The 12,648-nt window shown below is 41.3% G+C and overlaps 1 protein-coding gene across 6 annotated transcripts in view; it reads right to left on the bottom strand.

The window, feature by feature from the left end:
* Positions 1 to 5,166: 5,166 nt before the first annotated feature.
* PEAK1 (pseudopodium enriched atypical kinase 1) overlaps positions 5,167 to 12,648 on the bottom strand; it is a 123,287-nt gene continuing 115,805 nt past the window's right edge. For 5 of the 6 annotated variants that reach the window (XM_074838083.1, XM_074838082.1, XM_074838087.1 and 2 more), the window contains one exon: positions 5,167 to 12,583. In XM_074838083.1, the coding sequence (XP_074694184.1) occupies positions 11,426 to 12,583 (1,158 nt within the window). In that variant the 3' untranslated portion in view covers positions 5,167 to 11,425. The remainder of the gene's footprint in view (positions 12,584 to 12,648) is intronic. The other variant, XR_012624939.1, reaches the window with a different exon arrangement.

The following is a 12,648-nucleotide window of genomic DNA, read 5'->3' as shown; positions in this document are numbered from 1 at the left end:
AAATACCATCTTGAGAATGCACCTGAAGTATTTTATTTTTTATTGTCCACTACCTTTTCTCGGCAAATTTGCAATACTGCTGTAATGACAGCCCTTGTGGGCAGCCAGTAGCTCCAGAGGAGACTTGGACTGGCTGTTTTCCACCTGCCTCCACTGTGACTGCTCCCAATGCCTGAGTGATCAGGCTGAATGGAGCCCATGGTCTGCTGCTCAGCAGATGGCATTTTTCCAGTACATTGGTGTTGGAACGATACCCAGCACAGTATGAGGGATCCCAAGCTGCTAAGGAGTCTGCCTTTTGACTAAAGCAGAAGAAAGAGCCTTGACAGTTTGCTGTTTTGCAAGTTGCCCAATAGCAAAAAGGTTTACACAGCCTCCTGACATGTCCAATATGCCCTTACTCTCTGCCTAAGTTCCCAGCTCTCATTGCAGCTCCATGCAGTGTATTTTACGCTAATATGGTGATGAAAGGTATCATACACCGTCTCAGAAGAGACTGCGCTCTTTTTGGGCAGTAATATGAACTGTGTGTGCTCATCACATGAGGGCCTTTGAAGCTTGCAGTAGAGACTGCCTGAAGTCATCAGCATAATAATGTAGCAGATTTGGGACTTAAGAAACCCACAGACTGATACACACATTTCTGATGGTGTGCCAAGGCAGTGGACCACTGGACTCCTATTCATGTTAATGAAGCTCATTCCCCATGCCCTCCTTGTAAGAAAGGCTGCTCAGCAATGCCAGGAGCAGGGCTAGTCCAAGCGGGAGAGGTGCTCCGAGGCAGAGTTGTCTCCTGCAAAGCAGAGATATTGACACCGTGCTGGGAGACAGAAGAGGATGATGAAGTGGCAGAGGACTCATTCTAGATGCATATTGGACCTGAAATGGATGTCAGAGGAGCTTGATCTGCTACTCCAGTGGTATAGCATTGGATTCCTTTCTTTTTAAAGGCTGTGTAAGCTCGTTACTTTCTTGTTTGAGCAAATATTATTAAAATTAACAAAATGAATTTGTATTTACATAAAAATCATTCTGTGATAGATTTAATTGATGGAGGCTCCCAAGCCATAGCAGACAGTTGTGAGTGAGTGGTCAATAACATGTAAGTAGAAATACTGTAGGAGATGGTTTAGTTGAATGGGCCCTGGATTCTTGCATACTTTTCCCCTCAAATGGCTTGCTGTGTCCTTGAACACGTTCCTTTGCCATGCTGTGCATCAGTTGCTGAATCTGTGACACAGGAATTGTGCCCTTCTTGTAAAGTGCTTTAGGATCAGGACAAAACTCACATTGTATTTTTATTTTACTTTTGGTGAGTGGAGAAAAAGAAAACCCTTCCAATTGTGGATAGATAACAAAAATTCTATAACAAGTAAAAATTCTTTAGGGAAGACAGACAACTGTGTCCAAGAACTAGTCTTAGTTCAACGTTTCTGACTGCTGATTTGGAAGAAGAAGTGATTAATCACAAATTAAAATCTGTTCAAGATTAGCATAAATTGCAGAAGCTTGTAGAAGACTCCAAATGGATTTGAATTATTTGAAAAAGCAGACAAAAACAGAAAAGGAAATTTTGAGTTGGATGAACATGGACTAATTCCTAACAAAAAAATAGACTAAATAGTATAATGTGAACATCCATAATTTTCAAAAGTCAAGGCTCTATGCATGAAGATGTCTGCCCAGAACAAGGAAATAGAGTGCGGGTAGGCCGGAGATGAAATACATTCTACAGAATACTGATACCCTTACTCCGAGTCGTTCAGTTTGAGCCACATCACCTCAAAAACATACAGACAAAAAATGTCTCACTCACAGCAATGAAGAGAGTAGGATTGTGTGCTGAAGTTTCTATAGAAGGACATGTTGAAGCCTTCAAGGTGATGATACGCACGGGGAGAAATGCTTCATGCCATAGGGAAATGAGTGGTTCACTGCTGCAAAAGCGTTAGTGATGGCAAAGCTCTGGGTCTGGGTTTTATGAAGCAGCGGATGGTATTAAAACATTTATAACTAATGCCATTAAAAAATTTGTCATGCGGTATCCCACAACATCATCTGACATCCTGTTGTTCCTTCTTGTTTGAAGCCAAAGCACACCCTTGTGTCCTCTGATCGCAGCTTTAGCAGTAATTCCTGTGCAAACACAAATACATAAGATGAAGTATTAATATGAAAGAGCATAAACCTCTTTTTCAGTAAAATAAATGGAAAAAGTTTGGAAGACTTTCTCTCCTGGACAAGAGAGGCTGCATGACTGTCTTGCAGGTTATGGGGTCTTCTTTTTCTTTTGATGATTGAGGTAGTGGCTGTACATGGGCAGACTACTGGCCCATTTCCAACAGTAACTTGATTTAAATTTAGTACCCATGTAGGAACCAGGAGAATTTTATTATCTTGATTTAATTCTCCGTTTTCTTTAGAGGAACATTTATGTTCTTTTGCACTTTGGAGAGGTGCAAAGTTAATAGCTTGCTTCTTATAGATAAACTGCAGGGATTTCATGTTTTTAAGGTTAATCTTCTGCTGTTCACTGCACTTAATCTGGACCATTAAGACTCCAATGAAATCAGGCAAAACCTAGCATCTGACATTAGATCTGTAACTGCCCCCTGCCCCCCTGCACACAGGTGCTATCCCTGGGGCTGTTCTGTCTCTAAATGGCATCATGGTGCTGCGCAGGGGGGTAGGGGCTCTCCCCCACCCCAGGGTGCCAAGCCAGGTGCTTTGGGTGATACCAGTGACATGGCACATCCCAGCACCTGGAAAAAAACACACAACAGCTTGAGAAGGCAGCTTTCTACATGCTTGTTGGACAGGGGCTACTGGCTGATACCAAAAAGAACAGACATTGGTAAATACCTTTACAATAACCCCCCCATTCCTTCCTTTACCTTTTGGAGTATAAGATGTAGTAGGGGGTTTTGTGGCTTTACCTTAAATGACTGACAGTTACTTCCAGTGTCTGCTTCTGTTCATGTCCTGAGTCTGCTGCAATGTGACAAAAATAACACCTTAATGACTGCAAAACAAGGGGGTGAGAGCAGGAGATGCTAATAGAAAATGCACGTTCAATAGATATAATTTTGAGTTCTCAGATCTGATATATGCAAATCTGCTTTAGAGTCTCCAAGCTGCCCTCCCAGTGGTTCCCACAGTGTCTGTTTGCCAAAGACTTTTGTGCTCATTTGAAAGCGTTGAGCTGATAGCAAGAAGCCAGCCTCCATCTTCCAAGTGGGTGGGTGGGCTAAGCACCAGGATCCAGTGTTGCCTCCTGAGATAGCAGCAGCACCACCGAGTGAAGTGTGGTAGATTTGAAGGGCCAATGTGGTGTTTTAATGCGTATCTTTCTCCAGAGAACTAGGAGTCTTAGCTCAGAGTTGAAAGGAAACTACAGCTTTTCTCTGCAGGATAGATGTGGTAAATGTTTAACTTGAGCAGTTTGCCTTGGGAGCTAGCTGCTTCTGTCTGACTCCAGTTAAAACCACTGCTGGGTAAGGAGGATGGTGTGATTCATATATGGCAGCACAGAAACTCACTAACTTGGGCAAAAGCAGTAGCTTGCAGAACTCAAGTGATGCATGGATATTTTCTAGAAAATAAAGGTTTATCATGTAGAGGAACATAGATCCTTAGGGCCCGTATACCATAAGGTGAATTTCTGAGTTGGTGAAAAACCTGATACATTCTTGCATCAGTCGAAACCAGGCATCTGTTGGCTTTGCTTGCATTCATGTCTGGCACAAGCTGAAATGAGAATGCCAGACTGTGACCGCTTAAGGACACCCACAAGAGAGTTTGCACTGACATAACTAAGTTAATTTCAAACAGATTTTAGTTGAACTAGTATAATTATCATGTCTTGACAAGGTTTCAGTCTATTTTTGCATATCTTTTCCCTACAGAGTGGTGATTGCCACTGCCAAATGGAATAATCTAACTCTGTTTAGCTAAATCCATGGCACTTTGTTGAAGTGAACAGGGATTACGCTAGCAAAGACAAAATATCTGTCAGGCTGTTAAACGTGTTGCATATTTACTGACACCTCTGGAGTCAGTTAGCTTTGTATTTTTAAAAAGGATGAGGACAATAGCTTAAACTGGTTTTGAAAGGCTTTGAAACAGTGTCTAAGGAATAAATGTGAAAGGCCTGTAGTAGTTACACTAATTCTGATCACATTGAAATTGATAACATACCTGTGCAAAGCCACTGCAACTGTGGAAGAATAAAGCCCTCGGGGTGCTTTTTTTGTTTGTTTGAGTTGTTTTTTTTTTTTTAAAGTATTTGTGAGCAGTGTGATTGTCACGCAGAAGCACAGCATTGCTCCGAAGTATATGGTGTCATCTGCTCTGTGCTAATAAATTAGCATCTGCAGCCACCATTGCTGCCTATCAAATCTGGGTACAAAATTGAGCTGTTTGATCTCACTGCCACTGAAGTGTGTCTGCATGATCATGGAAGATGCATATTATCCCATCTGTTTTTCACAGACCCTCCATCAGGCTGTATGCTTCAAGGTAACAGATCAGACACAGAATGAATTCCACTGCAGACGACTGCCTCAGAGGCATCCTGCTTTGTCTCAGCATATAGACATTTGACTTAAAAAGTCATTTTATTCCTTCAGAGCAGGTCATGTAAGCCCTGTCCACACTAGGGAAATTGCTACCTTCGGCTCAGCTCCTTCAGTGATAATGGCTGCCCCAGTGTGGACATGTGGCTGTCTCCAGTTCATTCACGTGTCAAGTCACTTCTCTCCAAGAAGGCCTTACAAGACAGACACTGGTTCAGTCAACAGCAGCTGCTGGTGGCCAGTTTATTTTTGGCCTGCCACTGCCACTTGTCCAGATGGAGCTGAAATAGTGCCAGCCATGGTGAGACTTCTGGGGAAAATGCCAGAGGCGGGAGGTGGCACAATGTCCCAAGCACTGGCAATTCCGGCAGCTGGGATGCCCGGCCAATGTGGCGCCATGCCTGGAGGTGCAGAGCATCAGACTCTTCAACCGAAGTTTGTATCTGCCACACTTGCACACCAGCAGCTGCTGCAAACTAGCCAGCTATTCTTGTAGGACAATCTTTTGCTGGACTTGCCACATGCATTTTCCTCAGAAATACACATTTTCATCTAATTGCCTAGGAAGAGAGAAGAATGAGACAACAGCAAGTTTGATTTTGAGTGTAATAAAACTAGTTTATTTACACAGTAACATGAATGCCACAGAGTACACAGCAAAGTACCACAGCAAACCAGAGTGTAACTGCCCCTGATCACAAAGGAAGGCTTGAATTTTATATACTTACTTATATAAAAACGTGTAAATATCAATATGAAGCACCAGATAAAGCAATGCAACCAGGAATTCCAAATACAAATTACCCACAAGAATGGAGTTGAAAAAAAAAATATCCCTTATTCAAGGGATTTAAAGAAATTCCGTTTATAAAAGTCCATTGATTTTGGAATCCCTAATTGAAAAATAAATTTCCCCCTTTTATTAAAAACAATAACATATTCTTAAATGCTCAGCATAATTAAGTTTTAAAAGAAAAAAACCCAAGGATTTCAACTGCAAAACCTTCTAATACCACCAAGCCAAAGGACAAAGAAACAGTAGTTTCAAGTCGTTTTTGAAGAGGTGTTATTTATGAAATGACTATATTCAAATTTACACACTCTTAAATATATATTATATATACAATATATAATATATATATTTTCAAGCAAAAAGGGGCAAAGAATACTTTTGGGATACAAAAATTTATATACATACATATATATATTACAACATGCCCACACACACACATATATATATGTATGTATATATATATGAACAAATATTTCCTCCATATAAAAAAAGTTCCAAACTCTTCTAAATCCCTGAAATCTTCCCCTTGGATTTATGGAAAAAAAAAATATAGTCCGAAGTACAAACCAAATGCTCAAATTCTGTAGAGTGGAAAAATGCTTATGTACAGGTAAGTTCAGTATTTCATTTCTCACTGGCAACTCTGATCTGAAAGCATTCTGTGGTTTCCAACTAAATGCTGAGTGGAGTACCAATGCAAGGAGACTTACAGGAAATTATTTAAATTACATTCTACACCTATTCAAAGTTACCATCCTTCTAATACTGCATCCAGGTGAATAATAAAATCCAAACAAACATCTACTAGAAATTCTCTGCAACATCGCAGTGGGAAAGACTTGCTCCTCCTTTTAGGGTGCCCTAAAGAAATTTCTCCCCAGGATTTCTTTTGAAAAGTATTTTTTGTGTATTCCTCCCTTGAAGTGTTTGGAATCCAGGTGGTTGTTTACAGAATATTTCCACAGGTGTATTTTTATAGAGGTATTTAAAATTCGATTCTGCTCTTCTTTGATGTTATCTTACTGCATAACTAAATCATCATCACATCTCTCTCTACATGGGCTGAAGGGCTCGGATTGTGCTCTAGGTTTTACAGGAGTTTGAGCAGAACCAACACTACCTCTGCAAAATCAGAGTGAAATAGATGACCTAGTCATGCAGGGAATAATGGTCATGTACTGCTTCTGCAGAGAAACAGCTGAATTCCTATTTGGGGAGAGGAGGAAAGGAAAGTGCATTAAAGGGTCTGATTCAGTTTCCATTGTATCCCTCAGAAAAGTTACAATTGATTTAAATAAAACCAAGACTATTTAATTTATATTTACATATGAATTTAATTGCTATTACAAACAAAAGAAAATTAGGTGGGGCATCTCAGCACAAGAATTGAGAAACAGATACATTTTATTTCAGCAGCAAATACTATTTTTACATGCTAAAGTTAAGGACCTACAGAGTGAAGCTGCTGAATAGATTCTCCAAGTAGCTGAACCCTAACACACATGTGATTTATTTAAATAATGTATTTTTCTTTCCAATATGTGGGAATTCCCCTGTGTTAAAATGTCAGGATGATCCATTCACACCCTGGGGGTGCTGCCTGGATGTGTGGAGCGTAACAGATTTAAGGTGGAACATTTCTGTAAATGCTACATGCATTCTTGTCTGTGGGCCAGCAACATGATATCCTACCTTGCGTTATTGATTTCATCGTGTCTGAATATTGAAGTGAGACCAGGCTTCTATATTTGGACGTTTCAGAGGCTCCAAAATAAAATTCTGGATTCCTTCATTTCTGAAAATTTGTAGACAAGTTTTCACTAGTAGGTTCTTTTTATATTCACCTGGTTATGCGTATTGACTGGACCAGATCTGAGGTTTGAAAGATAATTAGTGAATAAGTAATTCCCATTTGAGAAATACAAACCAAAACCATTTCTTATAACATCTCAGGAGTAGTTTTTTAGAACTCCTGTTTTAACAGCATTTTCCATTTCACACCAGGGTATGGTGTGCAGCACATCCACTACCTACAGCAGGAGCAGCACATCTTACCTTCACTGCTTCTTCCAGACGAATCAGATTCCTCACGTCCTAGAAGCTGAGTGTCTGCAGTAGATTGTCAAAGCAATAGGCTGCTTCTGATCCTGTGGTCAGTCTAGACCAATTGACTTGTTATCCACTATTACTCTCCCTGTGCAGATCCCAAATTTGAAAGCCCACGATTTTGTTACTGCAGGTTTATGCTGTACCTCAAGCAACTTAAAGGAACTTGTTCACATAAACTCCAAAACCAAATCTCATTGAATAGATCAACTCAGTATCATATGAAGTACAGCATTTAGTTTTGTAAAGTTGCTTGCATCCTAATATGGGCAGTATCATTTCTAGGGCTATTATGAAAGAGTAAGATTTCCACCAACTGACCAGCTACATTTTAGGTTTTTGACAAGGCACTAAACATTGTGAATCCAATCACTGTGCTCTCTCTGTAACGTTAGAGAGGTTTTTAATGGCTCTAATAGGATCAGAAACCACTCATCATAATTCTTCAAACAAGTGTTTGATTTTTCCAGAAATTAGTTTCCAGTGGAAAAATCTTTAGAGTTCATGTTAAAAATATTTGAATGACAGCTTTTATTCATAGAAAAATATATATTTACAGGCAATACTGTTATCTTAGATTTGCAGCTCTTCCTATTTCATGAGCTCAACTGAAAGTGCGACATTGCTAAAAGAAAATTCAAGATCTGTGCACGTATTCAAGTAAGTTATAACATGCACAGCCAGGGCTTTTGTTCCTGTCATACACAGGATCCCAGTTACAAACAGAGCGGGTTTTTTTCCTTTTGCTTAGCAATTATGCTGTAGCATTCTTAGGATTTGTTTACAATCAGTTTAATGCATACATTCTCGTATATTTATGTGGCACAATCTGTTCCCAGAATGGAGAACTACCACAAACACAGTTACAATCATCGGTTATGGGCGTATCTGCAAAGTCAGCCTCGAGCTCTCCAAGGATAGCTCAGGCCTGATTGTGTTCGACTACTTTGACCATTCTTTCTTTTTTAAAGAAAAAAAAAACCACACAACATCACAAATTGCTAAAGTTTACCCAGTGCTGCACAAGAAGGAGATTGGTAGTGAACATCTATCCATGCTTGACTATACTGCAGAGCTAAAATGAGTATTGGTTCATCACAAAAGGTACAAACTGAAATTAGATAGCAAGAGATACAAAGGCTTCGGACCAGCTGCATTAAATACGTATGTTGTAAAACATTCAAAATTCAACTCTGCATGTGCGTGTTGACGTGAAAGTGACACTGAACATGTGTCCTTAAACACGGAAACACCTACCAGCTTCAAGGAACGAGCCCACTGCAATGGCAAGTGGTCCAAGAGTTGCTTGTACGGCCTATATGAGTTGGGTGAGAAGTTATGTACGCACATGCACTACAAAACAAACACAAAACCAGACCACAGAGAACAAGAAGCCCTACTCATAGCTCAACACATTGTGACTAATAGCTAGTAGATAGTAAGCGAGTGTCTTGTCATGCTTGGTGTATTTAAGCTATGAGAGCATTGCCCTCCTGTGTCCAGATAAAGCAGGGCTGCATTGAACGTGTGTGTGATTCTTTGTAAAGGTTCTTCTACGAGCTGCTCAGCAGTAGTATAGAAACTTTCTTTCCTGATGTAGTGGAAGTACCTCAACTACATACATTGCACTTGGGCTTTTAATGCACTGTCCTCTTTTTCTGCATCAATGCCGCCATCCTAACCTTTTTGCCAAAAAGAGAAAGAAAAAAAAAAAAATCACATTAAAATATATGATCCTTATCCTTGCCTGATCCTTCACTGATACAGGTGAATCAAACAAAAGAACAATAATCAGAAGTTTCAAAAAAATCTTTAGAAAGGTCACAAAGACAGTCTATACTACGGCACAATCGATGTAGGCTTCCACACACAATTCAGCTTAGCTCTGATAGATGCCAGAGAAGAACAAGATAGACATTTCAACCCCTCCAAATGTACGGTGTGGATCCAGAGCTAGTTTCGCTGACTTTAAGCCTGCAGGACTGTTTGTTCAGTTTCCATGCATCTGGTCCAAGCATGCATATGCTGTATAAAGTGGCTATTTGTTTCAAGGCTGAAGTGAATTGATTCCTCACAGTTTTAACAATTAAAATGAAACATCAATCCATAAAAAGAACACACGGGTATCTGTGCATTTATGTGCCAGGAAAGTAAAGGAAGGGGCTGCAGATCTAGCATCAGGTAAAGGCTGGTTTGTAAAGTGAACACTGTAACGTACAGCTTTAAAAAATACATACAAGAATTGCACATACATCCATAGGAGAGAAGCACAGGCTCATAACTAGGGCTGTCTGCTTTCCATCACCCAGGTCAGAACATTCGGTATCACTTTTTCCCCTGCATCCAGATCAATTCTTCAGAGCAATTCAGGAAACAATTCAGAGCCTAGCAATACTGAGCAAAGATACCGTTGGGTACAACTGCAGAGGTTCCATAGGAAACAGCCATGAAGTCAGGGAAGGAAGTCAGCAGCGGCCTCTAAAAGTGGAAAGCTCCTTCAGGTTGAGTTTTTAAAAATTCCGTCTCTTTAATACTCACTAATTCTTGTTCTAGTCCTAAACTCTGTCTGCAATGCTCAGAGCTATTCTGACAACATTCCATTTTTAGGGTGTTGTCTATAGCAACATTAGAAAACACTAGTTACGACAGACGAGATACGCAGCCAAACACCGCTGTGGGAAAAATGGATCATGATACTGTTAGTTGTGGCTGCCAAACTTAACAGCTCCCTCAATAATTAAACAACAGTGTTTTTGCCCCCTTGTTTTTACCCTTCAGAGAACTGTGTCTGCAGTAAAAGTGTCTCCATGTGGCCTGTTAGCTACACACAGACAAGCTCTAAACATTTCTATCTCCTGCCAAGACACCACCAGAGCCAATTTCTGTCCCACTTTGCAATATGGCACAAGTGACAAGAGCAGACCAAAATAAAACAGAAGAGGTGGCTGTTATTTTCATCCCCGATTCATAGCAGTGATTGTCAGAGAAGGTTATGTACATCCCATCCATTTCAAGTCAGGCTTTAGTGCCTTTGCAATGGAAGGGGAATTTCAATTGCCCACCATGTGTTGTATTGTTCTTGTATAAATGTGATTATAGCTACAGTACATCAACAGTCCAGACTGGTGAATGTCATGTAGGAAATGGGATAGACAAAGCACGCATATTCTGCTTTTTAACGCAGAGGTCTTAAGCTAAGGGTAATGGTCTGATTAAGGCAGCATTGTTGAAATCATGGATCCGTGGTTATATGGGTAGGCAGTGAGTCAGAGGCAGAGAAGGAGGGAAGAGGACTGAACACAGATGCTTACTGCCCACCGACCCTTGTCACAGTCAGCAGGATAACCACATCTGGGGAGGAAAAAAAAAGAAGGTGTAAAGCATAAGAGAAAAAACAGAATCTGTTTGGTTGAGACCAAAGGAAAAAGGAGTTCACCCTGCTTGTGGGGGACTAAGCTGAGAGAAAATTTAGTGTGGTATGTGGAATGGAAGCAAATGAGTGTTTTGTGGCGTGGTGGATCATTCATCTCACATTTACAACTAATCCATCTCTGCTTATGGTCACTGCTATTCATTAACCAATGCTACATACGGAAATGACAGAAACTACCCAGAAGAGGAGGGCAATTTGTTTACTGCAGTGGTAGAAATAGTGGTATCAAAGTTTGCTCTCCTTTTCAGCCAGATACTAATCAAGTTACATACTGTCTGAACTAAATGGAGTCATGTATATATAATCAATCCCCAACAGGCCTGGCAAAAAAGTAAAGTTTCTGTCATATTTGGTACAGGATGCAATTTCTCCAGTTGGAACCTATTTGCTCAGAGTTGCTGGCTTTGACATCTAGGCTATTTTTTAACACTTACACAAAGTGTGAGCCCTAGGGCAGGCTGGAGTGAGGGCTGGGGTGTAGGTGTGGGGTGCTTCATGAAAAGCAACAGGCTCTACAAACTAGTGCTGCTGCATGATTCTCACAATGCGGTGAAGTGAGTCTATAGTGGCAAAAGCCAGATACTGACAACAAAGCCAGTCTTCCAGAATAACTCCACAGTCCCTGTCCAAGGACTTCTCTGCAAACTTGATCATCAGCAGCGTCCTTTTTATATCCAGCCAGTTCTGAAGTACAGCATCTCTCCGTGAGGGGTTGGAAGATGTACTTAGAGCATGGAACAAGTCCTCACGTGGACCCCAAAGCAAACACTGAAGGATTCCCTTGGCTTCTGATATCAGGATCCTCTCTGAAGGGTTGGGATTCAGCAGGCAGCTGGCAAGTTGCTGAAGCCCTTGAGAGTAGAGGGAACGGCAAGGAATCTTGGGGAGATCAGCACGAGTATACTCCTTCTCCTTCAGCTCTGGATTCTCATCAAAGGGGTTGGGTAAGTGCAGCATTTCGTAGATGAGGATGCCAGTCTGGAACTCATCACACTTTTTGTACTGTGTTGCAGTGATGATTTCTGGAGCCAGGCGGGACTGATCCCGTAGGACCTCAGGATCCACCATATGACTCTTCTGCTTGGCCTGGGAGAAATTGCTTACTATTAGTCTGGCTGGGCAGGCAGTGTTAGGACTGGGTTCCATGGACTCAGAGCTCAGAGGGCTGCCTCCTGGCCTGGAATGAACCAGCAGCAGGTTCTCTAACCGCAGATCACAGTGTGTGATATGATAGGGTTTCAGGTGCTCCAGGCCCAAACACAGCTGTAAAAGCAGTAGACAGACCTGCCTCTCATATAAATCTGGGCTTTTTGCATGGCGGGGCGCAGATTCTCGCACAAAGTCGGCCACAGTTAGGTATGGGACCTCCCGCGTGATGACCACAACACGGCTGCGTGGCTTGCTGATGGTCCCCTGGTTGCTTGAGCTGTCTTTCTGTGAAGCCTCTGTGTTGGAAGGAGCATCTCTGTTCTTTTGCTCAGGCTCCTTCTCCTCTTCTTCCTGCTCTTCTTCTTCCACCTCTGGTGCATTGGCATCCTCCCATGGAAGGAGACGAACTGGTACTTCAGCAAGGAAATGGCCACAGTCCTGTTGGATGTTAAAGTTGATAGCCAGACTCTGCCGGATAGATAGGCTGTGATAATACTGCTGGGATTCCTTAGCTTTGCTCTTACAAATCTGGGGGAAGGAAATAAACAGAACAGATAAAACTTTTAAATTTCTAAATTTGATATCCTTTTATT

The sequence above is a fragment of the Strix aluco genome, chromosome 12, assembly GCF_031877795.1.
Source record: "Strix aluco isolate bStrAlu1 chromosome 12, bStrAlu1.hap1, whole genome shotgun sequence".
NCBI classification, from domain to species: Eukaryota; Metazoa; Chordata; class Aves; order Strigiformes; family Strigidae; genus Strix; species Strix aluco.
This window is presented reverse-complemented; position numbering and strand designations above follow the sequence as displayed.